At 41.2% G+C, this 21,442-nt stretch overlaps 1 protein-coding gene across 3 annotated transcripts in view; it reads right to left on the reverse strand.

Moving 5' to 3' along the window:
- The window catches only part of SLC9A9 (solute carrier family 9 member A9), a 678,779-nt gene extending 659,813 nt beyond the window's left edge, over window positions 1-18,966 (reverse strand). For 2 of the 3 annotated variants that reach the window (XM_053599745.1, XM_053599746.1), the window contains exon 1: window positions 18,613-18,916. In XM_053599745.1, the coding sequence (XP_053455720.1) occupies window positions 18,613-18,787 (175 nt within the window). In that variant the 5' untranslated portion in view covers window positions 18,788-18,916. Of the gene's footprint in view, window positions 1-18,612 lie in introns of all 3 variants that reach the window. The other variant, XM_053599744.1, reaches the window with a different exon arrangement.
- Between the last annotated feature and the right edge of the window lie 2,476 nt (window positions 18,967-21,442).

Raw genomic sequence — 21,442 nt, forward strand, 5'->3', positions numbered from 1 at the left:
TTGATCACTTCTAAAAGTTTTGTAGTAGAATCCCTAGTGTTTTCCAGATATACGATCATATCATCTGTGAAGAGTGAAAGTTTGATCTCTTCTGACCCTATGTGGATACCCTTGATCGCCTTTTCTTCCCTAATTGCAATGGCTAACACTTCCATTACAATGTTAAAGAGCAATGGAGACAATGGGCAACCTTGCCTGGTTCCTGATCTAAGTGGAAATGATTTCAATTTAACTCCATTCAATACAATAGTGGCTGTGGGTTTGCTGTAGATGTCCTCTATTAGTTTAAAAAATGTCCCTTCTATACCAATTTTCTTAAGTGCTCTGATCATGAAGGGATGCTGGATATTATCAAAAGCTTTTTCTGCATCAATTGAAAGAATCGTATGGTCTTTATTTTTAAGTTTGTTTATGTGTTGAATTACGTTTATAGATTTACGTATATTGAACCAGCCTTGAGACCCTGGGATAAATCCCACTTGGTCATGGTGTATAATTTTTTTGATGTGTTGCTGGATTCTATTTGTTAGGATCTTATTGAGTATTTTAGCATCTATATTCATTAGTGATATTGGTCTATAATTTTCTTTCCTTGTTGGGTCTTTCCCTGGTTTGGGGATCAAGATGATGTTTGCTTCATAGAATGTGCTGGGTAATATTCCTTCTTTTTCTATATCTTGGAAGAGGTTTAGTAGTATAGGTACTAGTTCTTCTTTAAATGTTTGGTAGAATTCTGACGTAAAGCCATCTGGTCCTGGGCTTTTTTTGGGGGGAGATTTTGTATAGTTGATGCTATTTCAGAACTTGATATAGGCCTGTTCAACATTTCCACTTCGTTCTGGCTAAGTCTTGGTAGGTGGCGTGCTTCCAGGTATTGGTCGATTTCTTTCAGATTTTCATATTTGTGAGAGTAGAGTTTCTTGTAGTATTCATTAAGGATTTTTTGAATTTCTGAGGGATCTGTTGTTATTTCATCATTACCATTTCTGATTGATGAAATTAGAGATTTCTTCTGCTGCATTTGGGGTTGAAGTGTTCTTCTTTCTCCAGTTGCTTGAGATATTCCATTAAGTTATTGACTTCCTGTCTTTCCATTTTCTTGAGGAAGGCTTGCAGTGCTATAAATTTCCCTCTTAGGACTGCCTTTGCAGTATCCCAGAGGTTCTGGTAATTTGTGTCTTGATTGTTGTTTTGTTCCAAAAATATGGTGATTTCCTTCTTAATCTCATTTATAACCCATGTATCCTTCAGCATAAGGTTGTTTAGCTTCCATGTTTTTGTATGGGTATGCAGGTTCCTGTTGTTATTTAGTTCAACTTTTATTCCATGATGGTGAGAGAAGATGCAAGAAATAATTTCTATCTTTTTAAATTTGCTGAGGTTAGATTTGTGGCCTAGGATGTGGTCGATTTTGGAGTATGTTCCGTGGGCTGATGAGAAGAATGTGTATTCAGTTTTTGGGGGATGAAATGTTCTGTAGATGTCTGTTAAGTCCAGATGTTGAATGGTTGAGTTTAAATCTAAAATTTCTTTGCTTAGCTTCTTTTTGGAGGATCTATCCAGGACTGCTAAAGGGTTGTTAAAATCTCCAACTACTATGGAAGTGGAGGAAATCGAGTTGCTCATGTCTGTTAGAGTTTCTCTTATAAATTGAGGTGCATTGTGGTTGGGTGCATAAATATTAATAATTGAGATCTCATCATATTTAGTATTACCTTTAACAAATATGAAGTGTCCATCCTTATCCTTAATTATTTTGGTTGGTTTAAAGCCTATTGCATCTGCGAACAGGATTGCAATGCCTGCTTTTTTCTGCTTTCCATTTGCCTGAAATATAGATGACCATCCCTTCACCTTGAGTCTATATCTATCTTTTAATGTAAGATGCGATTCTTGGATGCAGCAGATATCTGGCTTAAGTTTTTGTATCCAGTCTGCCAACCTAAGCCTCTTTAGAGGACAATTTAAACCATTCACATTAATTGAGAGTATTGATAAGTCTTTTGAGAGACCGGTGGACGTTTTTAATCCTTTTGCGACTGTGGAAGTTGGAATTTGATCAAAAATTTTTTGGGTGGGTTTACTTTTGTGGTGGAGAATTATGCTGGTCTTTACGGAGGATAGGTCTAAGAATGTCCTAGAGAGCTGGTTTAGTTGTGGCAAATTTCTTCAACATGTGAATGTCGTTGAAGTATTTAATTTCTCCATCATAAACGAAGCTCAGTTTAGCTGGGTACAGGATCCTGGGTTGAAAGTTATTTTGTTTTAGGAGATTAAAAGTCGATGACCATCCTCTTCTAGCTTGAAAGAATTCAGCAGAGAGATCTGCCGTTATTCTGTTATTCTTCCCCTTGTAGGTAATGGTTTTCTTTCGTCTGGCAGCTTTCAGAATTTTCTCCTTCATATTAACTTTAGTGAAATTGATTATGATGTGTCTGGGGGATGTCTTATTTGGGTTGAGTCATGCTGGAGTTCTGAAACTGTCTGCTATCTGAATTTCGGAATCTCTTGGCATGTCTGGAAAGTTCTCCTTCATAATCTCATGGAGAAGAGACTCTGTGCCTTGTGAAGCCACTTCGTCACTTTTGGGGATCCCTATAAGACGAATATTGGTTTTCTTCACATTATCCAAGAGCTCTCTGAGAGAGTGGTCTGTTTTTGCTTTCCATTTCTCTTCTTCTTTCAGGGTTTGGGAGCATTCGAAAGCTTTGTCTTCAATGTCAGAAATCCTTTCTTCTGCTTGCTCCATTCTGTTACTGAGGGATTCTACTGTGTTTCTCAGATCTTTGAGGGATGCAACTTCTTGTCTCAATGTGTTGAATTCTTTGGTCATTTGGTCTTTGAATCTGTTGAATTCTTGAGATAACTTATGGAGTTCTAATTCGATCTTATTTGCTATCCAGATCCTGAATTCAATTTCTGACACCTCAGCTATTTGTGCATGGGGTCTTGTGCTGTTTCTGCCCCATTGATCCTTGGGGGAGTTGATCTACTCTGATTATTGATATCGCCAGAGTTTTTCTGTTGATTTCGCCTCATGGTTGTTTTTCACCGTTGCCTCCGGCTGTCCTCAGAGTTGGGGAGGTGTCTCTCCAAGATTAGACCCCAGTGGGATCATTCTATTGTTGCTGGATCTTTGTAGGGAGTGACCCTATGTAGTTCCTCTGGGGCTGCTCTAGCTAGGGGGTTCTGGTTGTGGAAGCAGCTCTGGTTTGTGACACACCCGGATCCAGCAACAGGGCTGGGGGTGGTGTGCATGGTTCTGGGAGTGCCAGGCGCCCAGTGACTTTGGCACAGAGAGCCCAAGGCTCCAGCAGTCTCTGGTCAGGAGAAGAGCTCTGCGCAGAGGCAGGGAGGGCTCCAAAGGGCACACAGCTATAAGAGTCCCTGTCCAGATGAATGGGCTAGTGTGGAAGCTGGGAGGACAGCTTCCACCCTTGTGGGAGGACACAAGAGGGAGGACGCAGGGTTGCATGGCTCCCTGGTCAGGGAATGTGGAGGCCCGGTGGGTGCGGGTCACGGGTCGGGGGTCACTGCATAGCTCTTATGGAGGTCTGGGCAGCACCAAGCCCAGGAGTTTGAGGTTGCTATGAGCTGTGACGTCACGGCACTCTACCCAGGGCAACAGCCCAAGGCTCCAGTGTGCCAAAACCGTCTCACTCTGCCCCTAAGGATTAAGGCTGTAAGGCGGCTCAGCCCCGGCCTTTAGGCTGCTTAGTCAGTAGGTTACTTTGACCTGCCCAATCCTTGCTCTGAGACCCTGAAGGTGGAGCTTGCCGGGGCAGTTCTTTCACAATGGCTTCCTGTACCCAGCTCAGTGGCTCAGTCTGGGGCCCCAGACAATGCCCGAAGTTCTCCACACTCCTGCTCAAGCTCTCCCCAAGGCAGTTCAACTGAGTGCCAAGTCCAAGAACACCGAAACAGTTCACAGGTAAGGCCTTTCCGGTTTGCAATCTCACTGCTCCTTGTACTTATGGTTGCCGGCGTGATTAGGTCGATCGAACACATGGAACCACTTGCCAGTTTTCCACTGTTTTTGTCCTTCTGTTTGGGTCCAGAAGTCCCTTGCTGGTTCCCTGTATCCTCAAAGGGATGATTATAGGCAGATCCCACTGGCCAGAGATGCCTGGAGTCTTGTCTCCCCAGACTCGCTGTTCCCAGTTGCAGAGAAGCTGTTACTCGGCTGCCATCTTTAATCTCTCAAGTTTTTATTTTTAATCCAGTGCTAATATAGAACAACTGAAAGATTTAAGGCAGGAGAGTAAGGCAGTGACATTTTGACATAAGGACTATCATTTTGGCAACAATGTGGAGAACTAATCAGAGTGAGAGGTGAGAATGAAAATATATTTCTTTCAAGAATATTTTATCTTACTTATTCCTGCTTCAGTGTTTGGCCCACCTCTTCAAAGCAGTCAGAAATACTGTAGCCTAACCTTGTGAGACAGAGGAGATAAGTGATGAATATGTAACCTTCACTGAGTGTTTGATCTGCCACAGAATGGTGGACAACCATCCATGCATTGTCAAATGACTACAGTGAAACTTATCAGGAAAAAGAAGGGAAGATATATCATCTATGCTCCAAGTGGTTTAGGGTGCTTGCATAAAGAACATCACTTTTTCAACACTCTTTGCCTACAAGGATTCGTTTCCTAAAAGTTATTTAGCAGGTAGTATGGATGCTGCTGCTCTTTCTACTGGAGTGGAAGGTAAAGAAGGCAGAGTGTAAGACGTTATGTGCGTGGTGGCTAAATAGAAACAACCCAAGCTACTGTCAGCCAAGGTTCCCAGTGGGCGAGCCACTTCTATCTGAAAAATGCTTTCAGTGAAATAACAGGAAATAAGCATGAAATGTCCACTGATACTTCCCAAGCAGGGAAAGCAAGTCATAATAGTGAGAGCCTCGTACCTCCTGTGGTTAAATTTGCACAAATCCTCCAAACCGAAGTGGCCCTGCCTGACTGCACCAGCTCTGGTCCCTGCCTTCAAGAAGAAGTGCACTGAAGCAAATGGGGAAGCTGCTTGCAGCCAGAGGTGAGCCCACGTAACAGCCATGAAAATACTCCTCTTGGGTAGATCTCTACTGTGGGGGGTGCGCTTGGCCAGAGATCTTAGCTTCAGTGCTCTAGAACCCATCACCACATTCACACTGAGACCAAGCTTCCAAAGAGCTTCTCTGTGCTGATGACTGGGCCTGGCAGGGATATGGAGGCAGGGAGAGGGGGACTCCTCTTCAGGGTCACCATGGCTCAGGCACACCCTGCCAGCCTTGCCAAACCTTTCTTTAGTTTCATCCCTGAACACCCTCTATCCTACAAAGTCCCCCTTGAGTACCACCTGTGGGAACCTGTGCTCCAATGGAGTTTGTGCTCCCTGACGTTTGCGTTCTTACACCATTGAGTTTGAGCCACATACTAAGTACTGCAGCCTCAAGATGCCATCCTCGGCCTTCCTTTCTTCACTTTTTCCACCGGGGTTAGGACTGCATCAACATCTGACAGCTATCTCAGAATCTTGAGTTTCACTCTGCATTTTCTCTCAAAGGAGTTTCCCCCCAAGACATCTTTTGTGTAACCAATCTTTCTGGCATTTGCTTCTTGGAGGATCCAGATTAACACACTACCCAACAGACTCTGGCCCTACTTTTCCCTAAGCCCTAGGGGTTGAGAGAAATCTACATCTTGCAAGATCATAAGGACCAGTGGAAAGACCTCTGTGTCCCAGCACGCCCGGTTAACAAACCTCTGCACCCATGTGTGCACCTCTGATTCAGTAGCAGCAGCTGGAACTTCCAGATCTGTCAGAGGTCACTTACCCAAGGAGCCTGATAATGCTGTTTATAGCCAAATATCTCCCCAGAATTTTAGCCATATGCTGACTTAAATGTGGAGCATGGAATTAATGTGCATCAGAACACTATTATATGTAACTTGGTGACAGATAAAGTACCACTGCTAATAGGAAGAAAATGCTAATGAGGGGGTTGTTTTCACATCCACACAGAGATACAGGATAAAGCAAAAGTCACTTATGCACAGAAGAGGAAAGAGGAAACAGGCCGTTCTGGCTTAGGAACACAAAAGCAGCACTTTACAGTAAACCACAAAGCCAGGATCCTGCTTCCTGGTGGAGAGAAGGAGCCAGCCTGCTCCAGCAAGATGACACCCACCTGAACATGTCCACACAGCCTTGGTGCCAGATTGTGGTCCCTCCACCCCACATGACACTTCTCTGAGATCTGTCCCCTTGCCAGCTGGTGGCCTCACCTTCTCTGGGCAGAAACTCGAGTGTGGATGCACCTGGTGCTTCTTCACATCTGGGGATCTGGGCACTGTGGTGACAGCAGTGTGGACCTGCTCTCTAGTGACCTGACCTCTCTCCAACAACACACAACCTGCCATGGAACTTAGATGATGGACATCATCCCTGAAATGCCCTCTATCCTACAAAGTCCCTCTCGAGTACCACCTGTGGGAACCTGTGCTCCAATGGATTCTGTGCTCCCTGACGTTTGTGTTCTTACACCATTTAGTTTGAGCCACATACTTTAGGGACCAGTTTTATAAAGACTTAGATTGTTCAGTGCTGCTTCACAGACCTGGATTTTATCTCCCCAACTAGGCGATGAGACTATTTAGAACAGAAACACTGAGCTATTCCTCACCCTTTTCCCTATAGACAAGCCAAAACATTTAGGCAGAATTGTAGTTCAACTTTCTCTAACGTCACAAATGCCCCTGGAGTCAAAATGAAAAAGGATGCTCTAATTTTATGTAGTCAGCCAGTTACCAGCATTTTTAAGTGTTGCACGTAAGAAGCCCCACACCTAAAGCTATGATGTTCCTGTCTTTGCAGAGCTTTCAACACAGCTCTCACGGAGCCCGTCCCTGACGTGCAGTGGACAGCTTGATGTTTGTGGGAGAGAGAAGAATGGAGGGAAGAAGGCCGAAGGAAATAGCCTCAGGAATCCTCAGACTAAGGAGCATTTAGAAATATGAGTCTGGTCCTTCTAGACTGGTTCTCACTTCATTGGCCACAATGAAAATAAGAGAAAACTCAACTTCCTCACTCTCTCTGTGTTCACACCACAAACATGTAGGGCATTGCTCTAGGACTTGTGGGAGTCATAAAAAAAATGAATACAATATAGTCTTGCCCCTAAAAAAATGAAATATCTTAACCTACCAGCCCTTTTCCTTCTGCCCCATCCTATGATCCTAATTTTCAGGGAGAACAAGGTACAGTGAGTGTTTTCTAAGTCTCTTTATATATTGTCCGCATTCCACAACCAATTCCCCTGGCATCCCATCTCTGGTCACTCTCCATGATGCTGAAGCATTTTCCTAGAGTGGATTTTCTTAGAGGAATATGGGTGGGAATTACTTTTAAAAAATCTTTAGTGAAAAAACAAATAAACAACCCCCCCAAAAAAAAACAAAACAAAAAAAAATCTTTAGTGAAACATTATAGGCTGGTATTTAATATACCAAGTATTCGAATCTCTTTGGCTGTCTTCAACACTACAATTATGTTGAGACCCCACCACACACAGTGCGCACTGCATGGGACAACTGCAGCCAGATCCTTCCAGATTCTATTTCTGTAGGACTGGGGCTTCCTTGGAGTTACACAGTGCAACTGGACCAACTATATACATGTATCTAATTGCTCTGTGACAAAGGTATATATTTAAAGCTAGATGATAATAGAAGAATTTAGGAACCTAATGTAAACGTAGGAAAAGTCTTCTCCATTAAGACTGTAGAAGAACTGATTTTTACTTTTGTTCACTCTCAATGCATTGTGTGGCTACCAAGAATAGTCCAGATTAATGAGGCAATGCCCCTTCCCAAAAAACAAGAAGATACATCCTTAGTCTATATTTCAACCTAATGAGTGTATCAGACACTATTGATTGCTAACCCAGCAACCATCTCCCTTTTCACCCAACAAAGCCCTGATTTGTTCAGCTATCCGTCCCTCCTGACCTAGCAGATGTCGGGGAAGTTGCCCTCACTCTGCTCCAGGGATGTTTTCATTCCCTTGCTGACAATTGGTTCTGAAATGGTACGTCCGCTGATTCCTGCCAACAAGAAGTGAAAGGAAGTCTGCTAGGGGGCTTCTTGAAAAATGCTGCTATTCTAACACCTCAGAGATGGTCTCTCCTCTTTTTTGGGATACTAGTAGGCCTAGGAGACCAGGAACTACTGTACCCACCTCACTGCCAGCTCTGAGAAGAGCACAGAGGGAAAGACAGACCTGGGTCCTCAGTGATAACTGCAGGCTGCTGAGTCAACCAGCCTTGAAGACCACTCTTCACCGAACTTCCAGTTAGAGAAGACAATAAACAGCCCTTTTGCTTAAGGATGTTTTAGTCAGGGTTTCTGTTACTTACGGCTGAATGCATCTTGTTATTCATCTCATATATGGACACATATAAAGGCCCTTTTATTCATTTTGTAAATGTAAGTTCTAAGGATCCTTAAAGACCAACTAACTCCACAGTCTCCCCCCACCAAAGTGTTAGGGAAAACTTTACCGAGGGGGCCCTTAAGGATGTCTTGAGTTTGCCAGGCAGAGAAGAGGGAGTGTCTCTGTACAGAGAAGCATGCAGAAATCAAGGAGCAGGGCGCTGAGTGGACACCGAGCAGCCTTGGCTGGGCACCTGGGGCAGCTCAGATGAAGGGCCTCAGGGCAGCAGAGGAGAGAGCTCATGGGAGGAACCCTGAGCCTCAAGGAAGAGCTGAATGCGCTTCTTTTCAGGAGGCAGATTTGCTCTGCTTTGAAACAGAGGAAATAGCATTTGGCAATACTTATTTGAAGGGAAATAAGGAGAACTGAGGTGCGGTAAGACATGGAGAGGAAGTTAACATCAGATTTGGTTTGCTTTACATGAGGAACAATTTAGAGCATTTGAACAGAGGAATTTCAAGAAAAAAAATAAAATAAAGCTCCAGAGCTATGTTTTTTACTGTAATTAGGGCTTTTTTCTTCTTTTTTTTTGAGACAGAGTCTCACTTTGTCGCCCTTGGTAGAGTGCTGTAGCGTCACAGCTTACAGCAACCTCCAGTGTTTGGGCTAAGGAAATTCTCTTGCCTCAGCCTCCCAAGTAGCTGGGACTACAGGCGCCCACCACAATACCCAGCTATTTTTTGTTGCAATTTGGCTGGGGCCACCCTCGGTATATGGGGTCGGGCCTACCCACTGAACCACAGGCACTGCACTATTAGGGCTTTTTAGAGTGGGAGACTCTTCAAGGCAGGAAATCTGTGGTGTTATTTCCATTCAGCTTCAAAAATCATGAACTAAGGATTCAAATGTGGGGGAAAAAGGAGGAGAAAGTGGTATGACCAATAAGCCAGGGAAGCCAAGGCCTGAGCAGCATTACCTGTCTGCAAGACAATAATCACCAGTATCAGACTTCAACTTGGATCTCCAAAACTATCAACTTTGTATTTGATGTTTATCCACCTCCCTCCCGTCTTTGGAAGTCTTTGTGGGAACACTGATTTAGAGACATGATCTGAGTTTGAATTTTAAATGTAGAATGAATTTCCTTTTAGTTTTATCCTGAGATTACTCAGGGGAGGAACCAAAAGTAAAAATAGACTTCAGACTTTTTAGGACTTTTGTTCTTTCTCTGTCCTCCCACCAACCTTTTAAATTCAGAGAACTAAAAGAAAGTGTCAATGTTTCCAAAAGAAACACAATTTATTGTTTTGTGCTGACTCACTGTCAACTTGCTTTGGTGAAGGAAAGTGCCCCAGAATGATTTCAGCAAATGTCTGGGGCATCTGTTAATAAAGGTACCTCATTCTATTTCATGGTGTAGAGTGGTCCACGAAGCTGACCTTGGAATGCCTCGGCAAAGTATCTATCTTTTCACAGGACAGTCATGTGACAAATGCCAGAAAGTCCCGACCATCAGATTCCCCACCAGGGTGGGAAATCAACTGTTTACCACCTATCCTTGGTGCATAATGAACACCACACAACACACCCATGTCACCTGCACACACATCACACATGGATGTACACACATGCATAACAGTGGATGCACACACAAACATACACACACATGCACACAACTCACACGCTTCACAGGGCTCTGAGATTTCTAACACAGTATTACAGATGTCCATTTTTAGAAACTATCAGCTACCAGCTTATACGCTGCAAACATCCTTCTTTGCAATCATCTTAGGAAGCTGACAGAAGAAATGTAGAAATAAAAATATCTAATTAAATACATATCAACTAAACCAATGGTTTCCTACTTCATAATGTTTATGCAAAACATTCATTTATTCTTTTCTCAAACCAGAGGTAGGGACATGAGAGAGTGTTATGGTCAGTGAAAGAGGGACTCTCTAGTAAAGAGAGATGGCTTCCCAACCTCCCTCTTTAGCATAGGAAGGTCAGGGGATGAGAAAAAAATATATAGGAGAAAATAGAGGAGATGAAACTAGAACATTCATTTTATTCAATTTATTTGCCTAGCAAAGTAGTTCTAAATTTCAGTGCATCAGAACCACCTGGAAGGTTTGTTAAAACACAGCTTGCTGGGCCCCATCCCTGGAGCTCTTCATTCATTGGACTGGTGTTTCTAACAAGTCCTTGGGAGAGGCTGAGGCTGCTGGTGCAAGAACCACACTCTGTGCAGCCCTCTCCTGCAGACAACATTTCCTGCCAAAGTTAGGTGTGGTCACAGTCTTGGAATCCCCTCAAAATAGACACCATCGCAGGCTCACACACACAGGTTTAAGAGTGTGGAAAGCTGAGAAGCATAGTTGATATTTCTACCTACCAAAATTTAAATTTCTTTAAGTTTCTTCCAAAATTTAAGTTCAGTGAAACTAACATATGATGGAAGCCTATTTTGCATGATTCACATGAATGTACACTCCCTCTTCAAACTATTTGCGGCACCTGCCACACCCAGCGTGACCACCACAGGCGCTTGAAACCATAACTCACAACACTGCTTCTCCAGAAGCTGGGGGACTGTTCCTAGGTGGGTCTCCTTCCTCTCCCCTGGCTTCTCAACACACAGATGCATGTTCACAGCACTGTTCTCACCGTATTTCCCAGGTGGGCTTTTTGCTAAGGACAGCATAACATTTCTGAAGCTTCAAGAAAGAAAAGAAACTCAAATACCACTACCCTCAACAACTCTCCTCCCTGACATGAGAAAATTGCATATCAAAAGCAGACTTTGAGGGAAGAACAACTGAGGTCAAAATTTGAGAGCATTAGTTTTCAAAGTACAGTAGAGCCTCCACGATTGATGACCTCCCTACGTGACCACCCAATCTTCATAGACTGGACATGTACCACGTGTCAGCATCAGTACAGGTGTAGGCCTAGTTTCTTGTGTTGACCGCCTCCATATTGAAAGGAGCAGCCTGGCAAAAATTGCAAAAATAACAGGAAAATACCTAATCCTGTAATTCCCTAGTAATAGTTAAAGATCAACCTTGTAAATGCTTTTGCTAACAGGCACCCTACCCTTTAGAAGTTCTACTTTGAACAACTTCTGAAAAGGACTAAGCAGAAAGGAAATACAAATTCTTCTCTCTCAAAATTGTTTTTAAGAACCTGTTTTTACAGAGTTCCTGAGTAAAGTGCAGGGAAAGAGCTTCAGGCTTCAGCCGTATTTCCAGGACAGAGTTACAGCTCCTGCATGAATTCCATCTCCAGAGAAAGGCAGAGGAGCCAGCCCTTGGCTTTGACATCTGACCCAGCTTGTTACCTACTTGGCCCCATGAAAGAGAGGAGAAGACGCAGCAGTTTTCTCTTTTCTTCTAAGAAGATTAAAATAAGTTTTATACTTTATACCCTAATGTTTGTCTGGAGAAATCTTCCTCAAGTCTACTGCACTAGCTCTCCCCTAGCTCACACCCTAAAACGTATATTGACCAGTTTGTTATAGTCTCTTGGGTGGTCAACTTACAGAGGCACAACTGTAGTGTTCTTGCCAATTATTCTGTACCTCCTTGGCCAAGTTGAATATTTTCTGAGTTTCTGTTCCATTAGTTGAACATTTTCTGAGTTTCTGTTACATTATATGCAAACTGAAGACGACCTTGCCTGTTTAGCACGGATATTGTGAGGATTAGAAGTTTTGTATCTAGTTGGGTACCTCAATCCCTACATTTCTTCTGCAAACTTCCTGAGGTGACATCATCTGACACAGGACTAAATGAATAACACAGGTGAAATAACCTGGGCTTTATAGTTCTGAGTTTGAAGCACAACTCTGTTGGTTGCCAACAAGTTACTTTGTGTCTGAGCGTCAGTTTCTTCATCTGTAACATAAAGATGAGAATACCCACCCCCAACACAGACACAAACACATCCAGGTTCGTGAGGCCAGGTGGTCACATGGGGCCAAAATGCCACAGTTTCAGTTCCAGCCCTGCCATTAGTAGATATGTGACCTCGGGAAAAGGACCAATGTTTTGGGTAACATTCCCCATCTAAAAATGGGTGTCGTAAGGATTAAATGACTTAATATATGTAAAATGGTTGTAATAGCATAGTTCATAAGTGAACTATGTAAATGCTATTTGCATGAACTATTTTTATCATATATCAACTTTTTTTGAGAAACAACTTCAAAAAATGTTAGTTCACCATGTCCCCACTTCACTAACCACACAATGCTAATCCAGTTTAGACTATATATAATAGCTACAAAAATAATTTGAATTATGAATTTATTTTCTTGATGTGCACACTCACTAGCTTTTTGGACCCTGAGAAGGGAATCCCTAGATGTTTTTGGTAAAGGCTGCTCTGTATCTCTTATGGCATTTGGATGCACAGCAGAATAGGTAGTATTTTTATTTATTAATAATATATATGGAAGCCATTTTATTTATTAAAACCAACTTCTAAAAATCTGTAGAGAGCAATATGCCTTTGATTCTTCTGCTACTTCACCCTCACTCTGGCAATATGGAAAACTTTGCCCAGATCTCTGAAGTTCCCTAAAATGAAGTTTTTTACACCAAAAGGGAGAACAGGTTTAGTACTTTGGGCTGCTAATCCTGCAGATCCCGTCAATTAAAGCAGAACCCCTCTGGGTTTCATAAAAAGTCAATCCACAAACTGCTGACTACATCGTGAGCCCTCACCATCCTGATGGTATAAGTTGTTCTCACCTTTCTGAGAAGAAAGTACCAGGGTATTCATTACAAAATTAGAGCAGGAGAGGAAGAAATAAAAGTGGTGAAATAACATTAACTAAAATCCTGTCTGGGAAAAAGGACTAGGACTAGATCTCAATATAGACTGTCAGATTCTAGGAAGAAAGCTCCTGGTTTGGGCTGGAGTGGCTAAAAGATGCTCGATGGTTCAAATCAATCTTGGGTTGAATTTTGAAAGCTTTTGTAGCGGCGTGGGTGCTCAGTGGTATCTGTTCATTTCCTCCCCATTTTACAGATGAGAAAAGTAAGGCCAAATATTACACCACTTGCCCAAAATAATGAATCTAACTACCAAGAAAACAGTCCATCATGATTAAAAACCTCAGATCCCCAGAGGAGAAAGTCATTGTTTTCATACATAAGCATGCCATCTTTATTAAGAACCTCTGCAGTCCAGGCAGAGGGAAGGAGGTGAAATGAATTAAGCTTCTCCTCTGGGAGGCAGGGCTGGCCTGAGCAGGGGACAGCTGGATCAGTAAGGTGGAGCCACACCACGTTCAACAACTCAACCTTTTCCCCAAGAAACCTCCCAGCAGTGCTACAATTAAATTGAGATTTTTTTTTTCCAGGAAAGATCTTTCTAGAATTTTGGTGATCCATTATGTAACTATATTTTCTTTAAATCTTGAAAAACCTGCTGTTCAATGAATTAAATTGGCCCCACTGAATGGCTAAGTATACTCCTAAAAGATCAGAAAATAATGTGGTGTAGTTTAATGAATTCAATCTAAACTGTGTGGCTTGAAATTTCTTTTGTGCCCACTAAACAGTGAACAAAATTTCTGTCTGAATTCAAAGACTGTCCCTTACATGAAAAGGCCATGAAATCAAAGGTAGACTTCTAAAAGGTTTAAATTGTTCTTTCCCCAAGTCTCAGATGCACGGCATTATAAATGTACTACAAATCGAGGCAGCCCCTGGTGATATATAATGGAATTCTTAATGCTATTGGGGAGCAAGGAGCAAAGTTCTTTTCTGAGCATTGAGCAGGGGATACAAGGTACTCAGTGAGCAGCGCTAAGTGCACCAGCTGCTGTCAATCAATATTTTGACCATTAATAGTCATTTAAGCTTTCGGTACAATTTAAAAGAATCCTCCATGGCTTGTATTTTAAACCAGTTATGGATTCTAATACCTCAACTTTGAAATGATAAGAGCCTTAGAATGTCATGAGAGACAATTATCCTATTACCTATTACTGTTCTTGGTGAAGTAAAGATATTCTTATAATGCTGCCACTGATTTTTCAAAGCATCCTATGACCCTTGTTACAAGGGAAAAGCTATTTTTCATATAATGGATTATTTTGTACTATTTGGAATATCATATTTATCTGCAATCAACACAGAGGCAAGCCAGACTCCACACATGACTTTTCATGGTCTCTACACCTCTTCATATATTTTAAGTTTAAAAACTTAGAAATTGATCTAATAACCACTACAATAACTATGAAAGATCAGTTTAACATTCTGCTTGATCACCTTCCTCCTTATTTTACTCCTAAGAGCTCGTTTTTCTAAGTTTCTGATCCCTAGAATTTTCAAATTGGATTCGTAGGTATGCTGATAAAACGTATGACCTATTGAGCCTTCTGAGGGACATTTGTCAACAGAGTACTGGTAGAAAAGCAGATGGTGGATGGGGTTGACACATTACAGGAAACTTGGTGCTTAAGAAAAATATTTAGGATCCTTGATGCAGGAGTAACTGACATATTATACAAATGGTTGATGCGAGCAAGGGCGGCACTCAGGGCAGTAGGGAACTGTTAGCTGAATGCATTGCTAAGCTTCAGGTGCAGGGTCATTAACTCTTAGATGTTTTGTTACAAGAGTATTTTTCCTGTAGGATGGAGATGACTAAGTTATAGTCTACTCCGAAATGTTCATCTCTTTAAACTAAAGAAACTTTAAAAGATAACATTTGAAACGCAGTTTTGTTTCTTCTCTTCCTCACTAGTTACCACCATGCCCCTAGCAGAACTCCTGCAAAAACCGAGTTTAATTCTCTGATGAATAAAGGCATTTGTACTACATATAATTTTGTGATGAAATGTCACTGTCTTGGGCTTCCTGGAAAAGAGAGTCTGACTAATCGTGAAAGTTTAAACAGCACAAGGATATATCTGGATCCCACAGACATATCCTCTCTCCAGAAGGTCACTGAAATAATTCATTTAGTAAAAAGGTGGAGGTTGGATCCCAGCTCAGCAGCTAACTAATTGCATGACCTTCACCAATTAAAGTCTTCATTTCTTTGTCTGCAAAATGAGGATATTGGGTTTATGATCTTTAAGTCTCTTTCCTGACCTATGAATTCTAAGTTCATTTATAGCTGTTGGACAATTAGTTCACTCGGCATCTCCTTTCCCCTTGTTATTAAAAAGTGGTTATTAGAGTGTCTCTTCTTGTTCCTCTCTTCAGTTTCAGACTATTTTATTACATCACTAACAGAAAGTCCCTAATAGATATTCCAGTTATAATATTTAGGTCATCCATGAAGAAGGAACATGAGAAGTGCCACCCATCTGAACGACTTCAGAGAATATTAGCGTGAGGTCTTTTAAGATCAACACGGACCTTATTCAGACAGGCGGATGAATGAAAGCATGTGGACCCTGCCATGAGTAGCTATTCATTTCTGGAAAATCACTTCACTTCTCTGAAATTCTTTTTTGTCCTCTGTAAACATGGAGCTAGAGAAGAGAACCTTAAATATTTCCTTCAATTTCAACAATTTCAACAATTATAATTTTATGCTAACAAAAAGGTAACAGCACTGTAAGATTTTTTCATTGATTATTCTAGTAATGAAATAGTTATACATATATGTTATATACCATCGTTTATATAACCCTTCTACATTGCACTGCTTCAGATCTTGCTTTCAATAACTTTTACATAAAGAAGCTCATGAAAAGACAGAAAGCTTACAGTACAATTTAATTCCACTGTTATAAACTTAACCCTGAACTATCTTCAGCATAGCAACTTGCAGAAATGCCATCTCAACAATAGTGAACAATGCACTAACATTTTATAATGTCAACTGCCATTTAAAAGTTTTTGAGGATTAAGGGTGATCAGGAATTTTTTATGTTCAAAAGTAAAGGGTTTTTTTTTGGTAGAGACAGGGTCTCACTGTACCGCCCTCGGGTAGAGTGCCATGGCGTCACACGGCTCACAGCAACCTCTAACTCTTGGGCTTAAGCGATTCTCTTGCCTCGGCCTCCCGAGCAGCTGGGACTACAGGCCCCCGCCACAACGCCCGGGTATTTTTTTTTTTTTGGTGCAGTTTGGCCGGGGCTGGGTTTGAACCCGCCACCCTCGGCATATGGGGCCGGCGCCCTACTCACTGAGCCACAGGCGCCGCCCCAGTAAAGGTTGTTTTAAGAGCTGTGAATACAACGTACACCTGAATTTTAATCAAAACCTTAAAAGTTTGGCCAAACAATATTCTCATCATAGATAAACTAGAATTAGTAAATGAGTCCTAAGTTCAATCAAATTCAAGACTATGAAGAAATCTTTATCTCTAATTAAGGCAAGTCTGTGTTGTTTTGCTAAAGCATAGAGAGCCCTTAAGATGATGCTAAGAACTACCTTTATTCCAGCTTCTCAGATTATATCCCACGCTGCTGCTGGTTATTTATTAGTAAGTCAAGAGCAAGACCCGGGTCAGAGATGGGTATGTGTCTGGCCCCTCGGGCCTTCTTCATAGCTGATAACACCATGTCTTGTTTGTTTGTTTGTTTGGCTATTTCTCTGTCATCTAATTGTAATGTTTCCCTTTTAAAGGACAGTAAGACCCTCAATACAAAGAAATTTAACTCTGTGCTATGAATGGATCAGAGCCTCAGCCTCCTGAAAAGAAATTACACAGCTCAGCCTGAAACTTTCGCCTTATAGCTCAAGTGTCTCACAGTGGGATCCAGGTAAGGCACAGGATTTCTTATGTTCTTAAATCATGACTGCACCTTGTTAACAGAAGAATATCACACAGTGAGCATATAAAATGTGCATTGATCTTGTTCCTGAACCTTAGGCATGTAAAAGGTCTTCAGGACTTCCAAAGGGAGAAAAGCCCAAATATAAAAGTATGTTCTTTGTAATGAGTGATAGCAATGCCTTGCCTGGTTCTACTGTGTTCAAAATTCCCCTCCACTGTCAGGCTATAAGAAAAGTGGTGAAACAAACTATTTGATTGATAGGATCAGTTATAAATCTACCAGTGTTCCACATTGTATACCAAATCAGCACATTGTACCCCATAAATACACACAGTTAAGATAAAATAAAATAAAATAAATCTACCAGTATCTTGCTTTAAAATATGGGAGTACAGGCTGGGGTGTGGTGGTTCACATCTATAATCTTAGCCTTCCGGGAGGCTGAGGCAGGAAGATCACTTGAGCTTAGGAGTTTGAGACTACTAAAAAATAGAAAAATTAACCAGGCATTGTGGCATCTGTAGACCCAGCTACTGAGGAGGCTGAGGGAGGATCACTTGAACCCAGAAGTTTGAGGTTGCTATGTGCTAGGCTGACTCCACAGCACGCTAGCCTAGGGCAACAGAGTAACGCTCCGTCTTAAAAAAGAAAAAAGATAAGAGTACAGAGTAGATAATCTCTGTCATACTTTATTAAAGTTTCTGAAAAGGATGACATGGTAAATGGCACAGGAAGATCATGACTGTGGAATTAAAAAAATGTTTTTCTGCACCTGGAACTTCAAAAACTAAATTAATGAAAGAGACATAGCAAATACTGCTACTAATAATTATAAATCAGAACATCTGAAATCAGGCTAAGAAATGAAAAGTACTATATAAAGGAACTCTTGTTTATTTACAACTATTATAAGAAGATAAAACATTATTTATATAATTAAAAAAGACTTAGACACAATTATTCCCATAGAAAAGGTGGAGTCTATTTCTGCAAGTTTTTTGTCTTCAAATTAGTTGGTGTAAGAGGATTTACTCTAGGCATTTTTAAGTGATGTTATTTCTAGAACTTTATAATGCTCATCCGTGCTGCAAGGGAATGAAGGATGCTCTTTGTGACTGCAGAGCCATCACTTCCCAATATCATTATAAAAACAAACAGCTTGCCTGTGACTCCCCACAGGACAATGGATCTCCCCCCATCTGTCAACAGACTTGCATTAAGTGGCGTGAGAACATGACTATGACATTTGCTCTTGTGACAAGGCAAATTTCGGCAGCTCCTCTGGAAAGAGATTAGCCTTCATTACGCTGCAGCACCTTTCATCCAGCTTATGACATTTCAATCAGCACATTTTCTCCAGTTTCGGTACTTTGCCATCTGAGCACAAGTCTCTAATTACGCTCAAGCAACAAGTTTCACAGCAGTCCCCCAATTTATGCACTCACCATACACCATCGCTCCTCCAGTTTCATGCAAGAAGCGGAATCGATGATTTTTAAATAACCAGATTGTCAAAATGGTAAGGATGAGCAAGAAATTAAAGACAAGCAGTTCCACTGCTCCCTGATGTTGAAACTGATACTCATTCCTCACTGACGTGAGCCTGCGCTGTCTCTCCATTCTCCGGTCTGCTTGGGATTCCTTAGATGAAAACCAGAAAAAGGGCTATTTTATCAAGATCTGCCTAAGACAGTCGGTAGCTGAGAATTTCAGAACACACACTGCCACTTTAGTGCTACTTCGCCAGCATTCTGCTCAGGCTTAGTATTCAGATGGCTTCTAGTTACAACTTCCTGTTTCTCTCTTAAAGCAGCCCCGTCTCTTTTCAAACTCCAGCGTGTGGTTTCATCACCTACTCTTAATGTCTTTAAATGATTCATTCCAAGAAAATATCTTTCGTATTGGAAAAATCTGCAAGCAATGATCATAAGATATGGAGGTGGGGTCTTAATTTTTTTCAAACAAGTCTTCTTAAGCTCCATAACTGGTGAGTTGTAGATTAAAAACAAACAAAAAACTCGCCTCACATCAGCAACAATTTCCAAGCACAAAAAGCCAGTTCCCAGCTTATAGGAGAGGTTTTTCCTGGCCAACGAAAGCCTGCCAATATGGTGAGGATTGATAGCTCTGCTTTGACTTAAAATGATTTCACGGGGATTTTTTTTTTTTTCCTTTTTGGTTAAATTGAGAAGTAAGAAAGAATTGAGCCTATGACTCTGTTTGGCTGTATATAATTGGTAGTCACAGACCAACATTTAAACTCGGAATTGATTGCTTTTCTTTTAACAAAAAACAAATGAAAGTAAAAGACAAAAATAAAATTGTATCCCCACCTCTACAGCTGTGCTGTTTGGGTATTTTGAGTCAAAAAAGAAAAGAAATTAAACACATATCTTTCAAGGATGAAACCACACAGCCATCCTCAGCAATGGCACAAACAGGGGTTTCTCTCTCTGCGGAGCTCTGGCCAGACACACAGGACCCACAGAAATCAGCAGCAGATCACAAACTCTAGTCCTGTGACTAAACACTGAGAAATGGTTCTGCCACCAGCACTGAAGTGTCCACAAAGACAGGGCTCTGACCACAAGTGTGATGGTTCTTCAGAGCATTCTCTTCTTAGAAGGTTGATTCTGCTTGAATTCATATTTTTATGCTTTTTGAAGTAGACAGCATGCCAGGGGCTCTAGTTCTTTTGTAATAAATGTCATGACCTGTTGGGCTTTCACATTTAATCCTCTAATGCAATTAATTACATCCTGGGGTTAAGTGAGGTTTTTCATTGCTCCACCATATTACTAAAGTAGGAATATCATCACCTAGTATCCACATTTGACAGGAATTAGTATTCAACTTATACAGTGTTACCTCATTGAGTAGGTAGACCGCAAATTCATCCTGAAAAGATCTTATCACTAAAAGCTAGAGGTAACACATGTAATATTATTGGGAGCTAACTACCTCCTCATAAACAGTTTCACCAGCAAAGAAAGTCCGTCAACCACTTGATATAAAGCTCTGCTGTATCAGCTTCTTTGCCTTGTGCAACTTTTGGAGTTGATTTCCTCTCTGAGTTTGACTTAGCAGAAGGTAGTTATGTGTACTGTAAATGTTCATCTCACTCATTACCCTTTTTGGCAGGCATGTCTGTGATGACTAATATTCAAACTGTTTTGAAACCTGTCAGCTAATGCTTGCAATCATTTCATAGAACTTTGCTAGCAGGTTCTACCTTTATAATTTTGCAATCCTGCAGGTTTAGTCTTGAGTTGTGAAATTTATAAGATAATACAAATTCAAATCTGGGAATTAACTTTCTTTCTCTCTCTCTCTCTCCCTCTCTCTCTCTCTCTTTCCTTTTCTTTCCTTTGGATCATCATTGAATTACTTTGGTTTCCTTTTATCTCAATTATTCTGAGTTTAAATAATTTAAATAAACTTTCCTTAGCTGTCTCATGACACTCATTTCACTCTCTTACCTAATAAAGAAAATTAACAATAGGGTTAAAGGCTCATGGATTGTTTTAATTGGCTTATACGTTGTTTTTAAAGGTTTTGAATTTAATGTCAACATAGTAAAGCAGTATATTTTACTTAAAATTCATACATATGACTTGTTTAGAAAAAACTGGTAAGATTTGGCATGCTGGGCCCTCTTTTTCACATGGCCACAATCCGCGAGGGCTGAATGGGTACCTGCTCTGGGTACAGCCTGCTCTGGATAAGTCCATTCATCCCACTTCACCAATTCATGGCCCTCATGTGGCCCTGGTTTATTCCAGGAATAGGATACATTCACTATTCCATTGTTCAATCTCAATGGGGCTTAACACGGGGATGGAAAGCTTCAAAGAAAAGGAGTCTCAGAAAACTCTAATTCTTCCATTCAGAAAAGTAATTTAATTCCTCCTATTTTGTCTTTTCTTCTCAGAATATCATTTTTATTCTGCTGTCCTGATAAAAGTAAGACAACATAATACACATAACATAGGGCATCTACTATGAACCAGAAAACGTGCCAAGGAATTTGATTCAGTATAATTTAGTTATTCCGAAAACCCTTCTACCGTGAGGAAGTTAAGGCTTAGAGAGAAGCAGCAACATATTCAAAGTTTCACGGGCAGTAGGAGTTGAATTACACGTGGGGTTTAATGGCCTTAAGATGGCATTTCACCTACAGGAAGCAACTCATCCTAGCTTGTCAAGGACTTTCCTGGTTTTAGCACTGAGTGTTGTGTGTACCAGGAAACCCTTGAGTCACAGGCGACACAGGAC

The sequence above is a fragment of the Nycticebus coucang genome, chromosome 8 (assembly GCF_027406575.1).
Source record: "Nycticebus coucang isolate mNycCou1 chromosome 8, mNycCou1.pri, whole genome shotgun sequence".
Classification (NCBI taxonomy): Eukaryota; Metazoa; Chordata; class Mammalia; order Primates; family Lorisidae; genus Nycticebus; species Nycticebus coucang.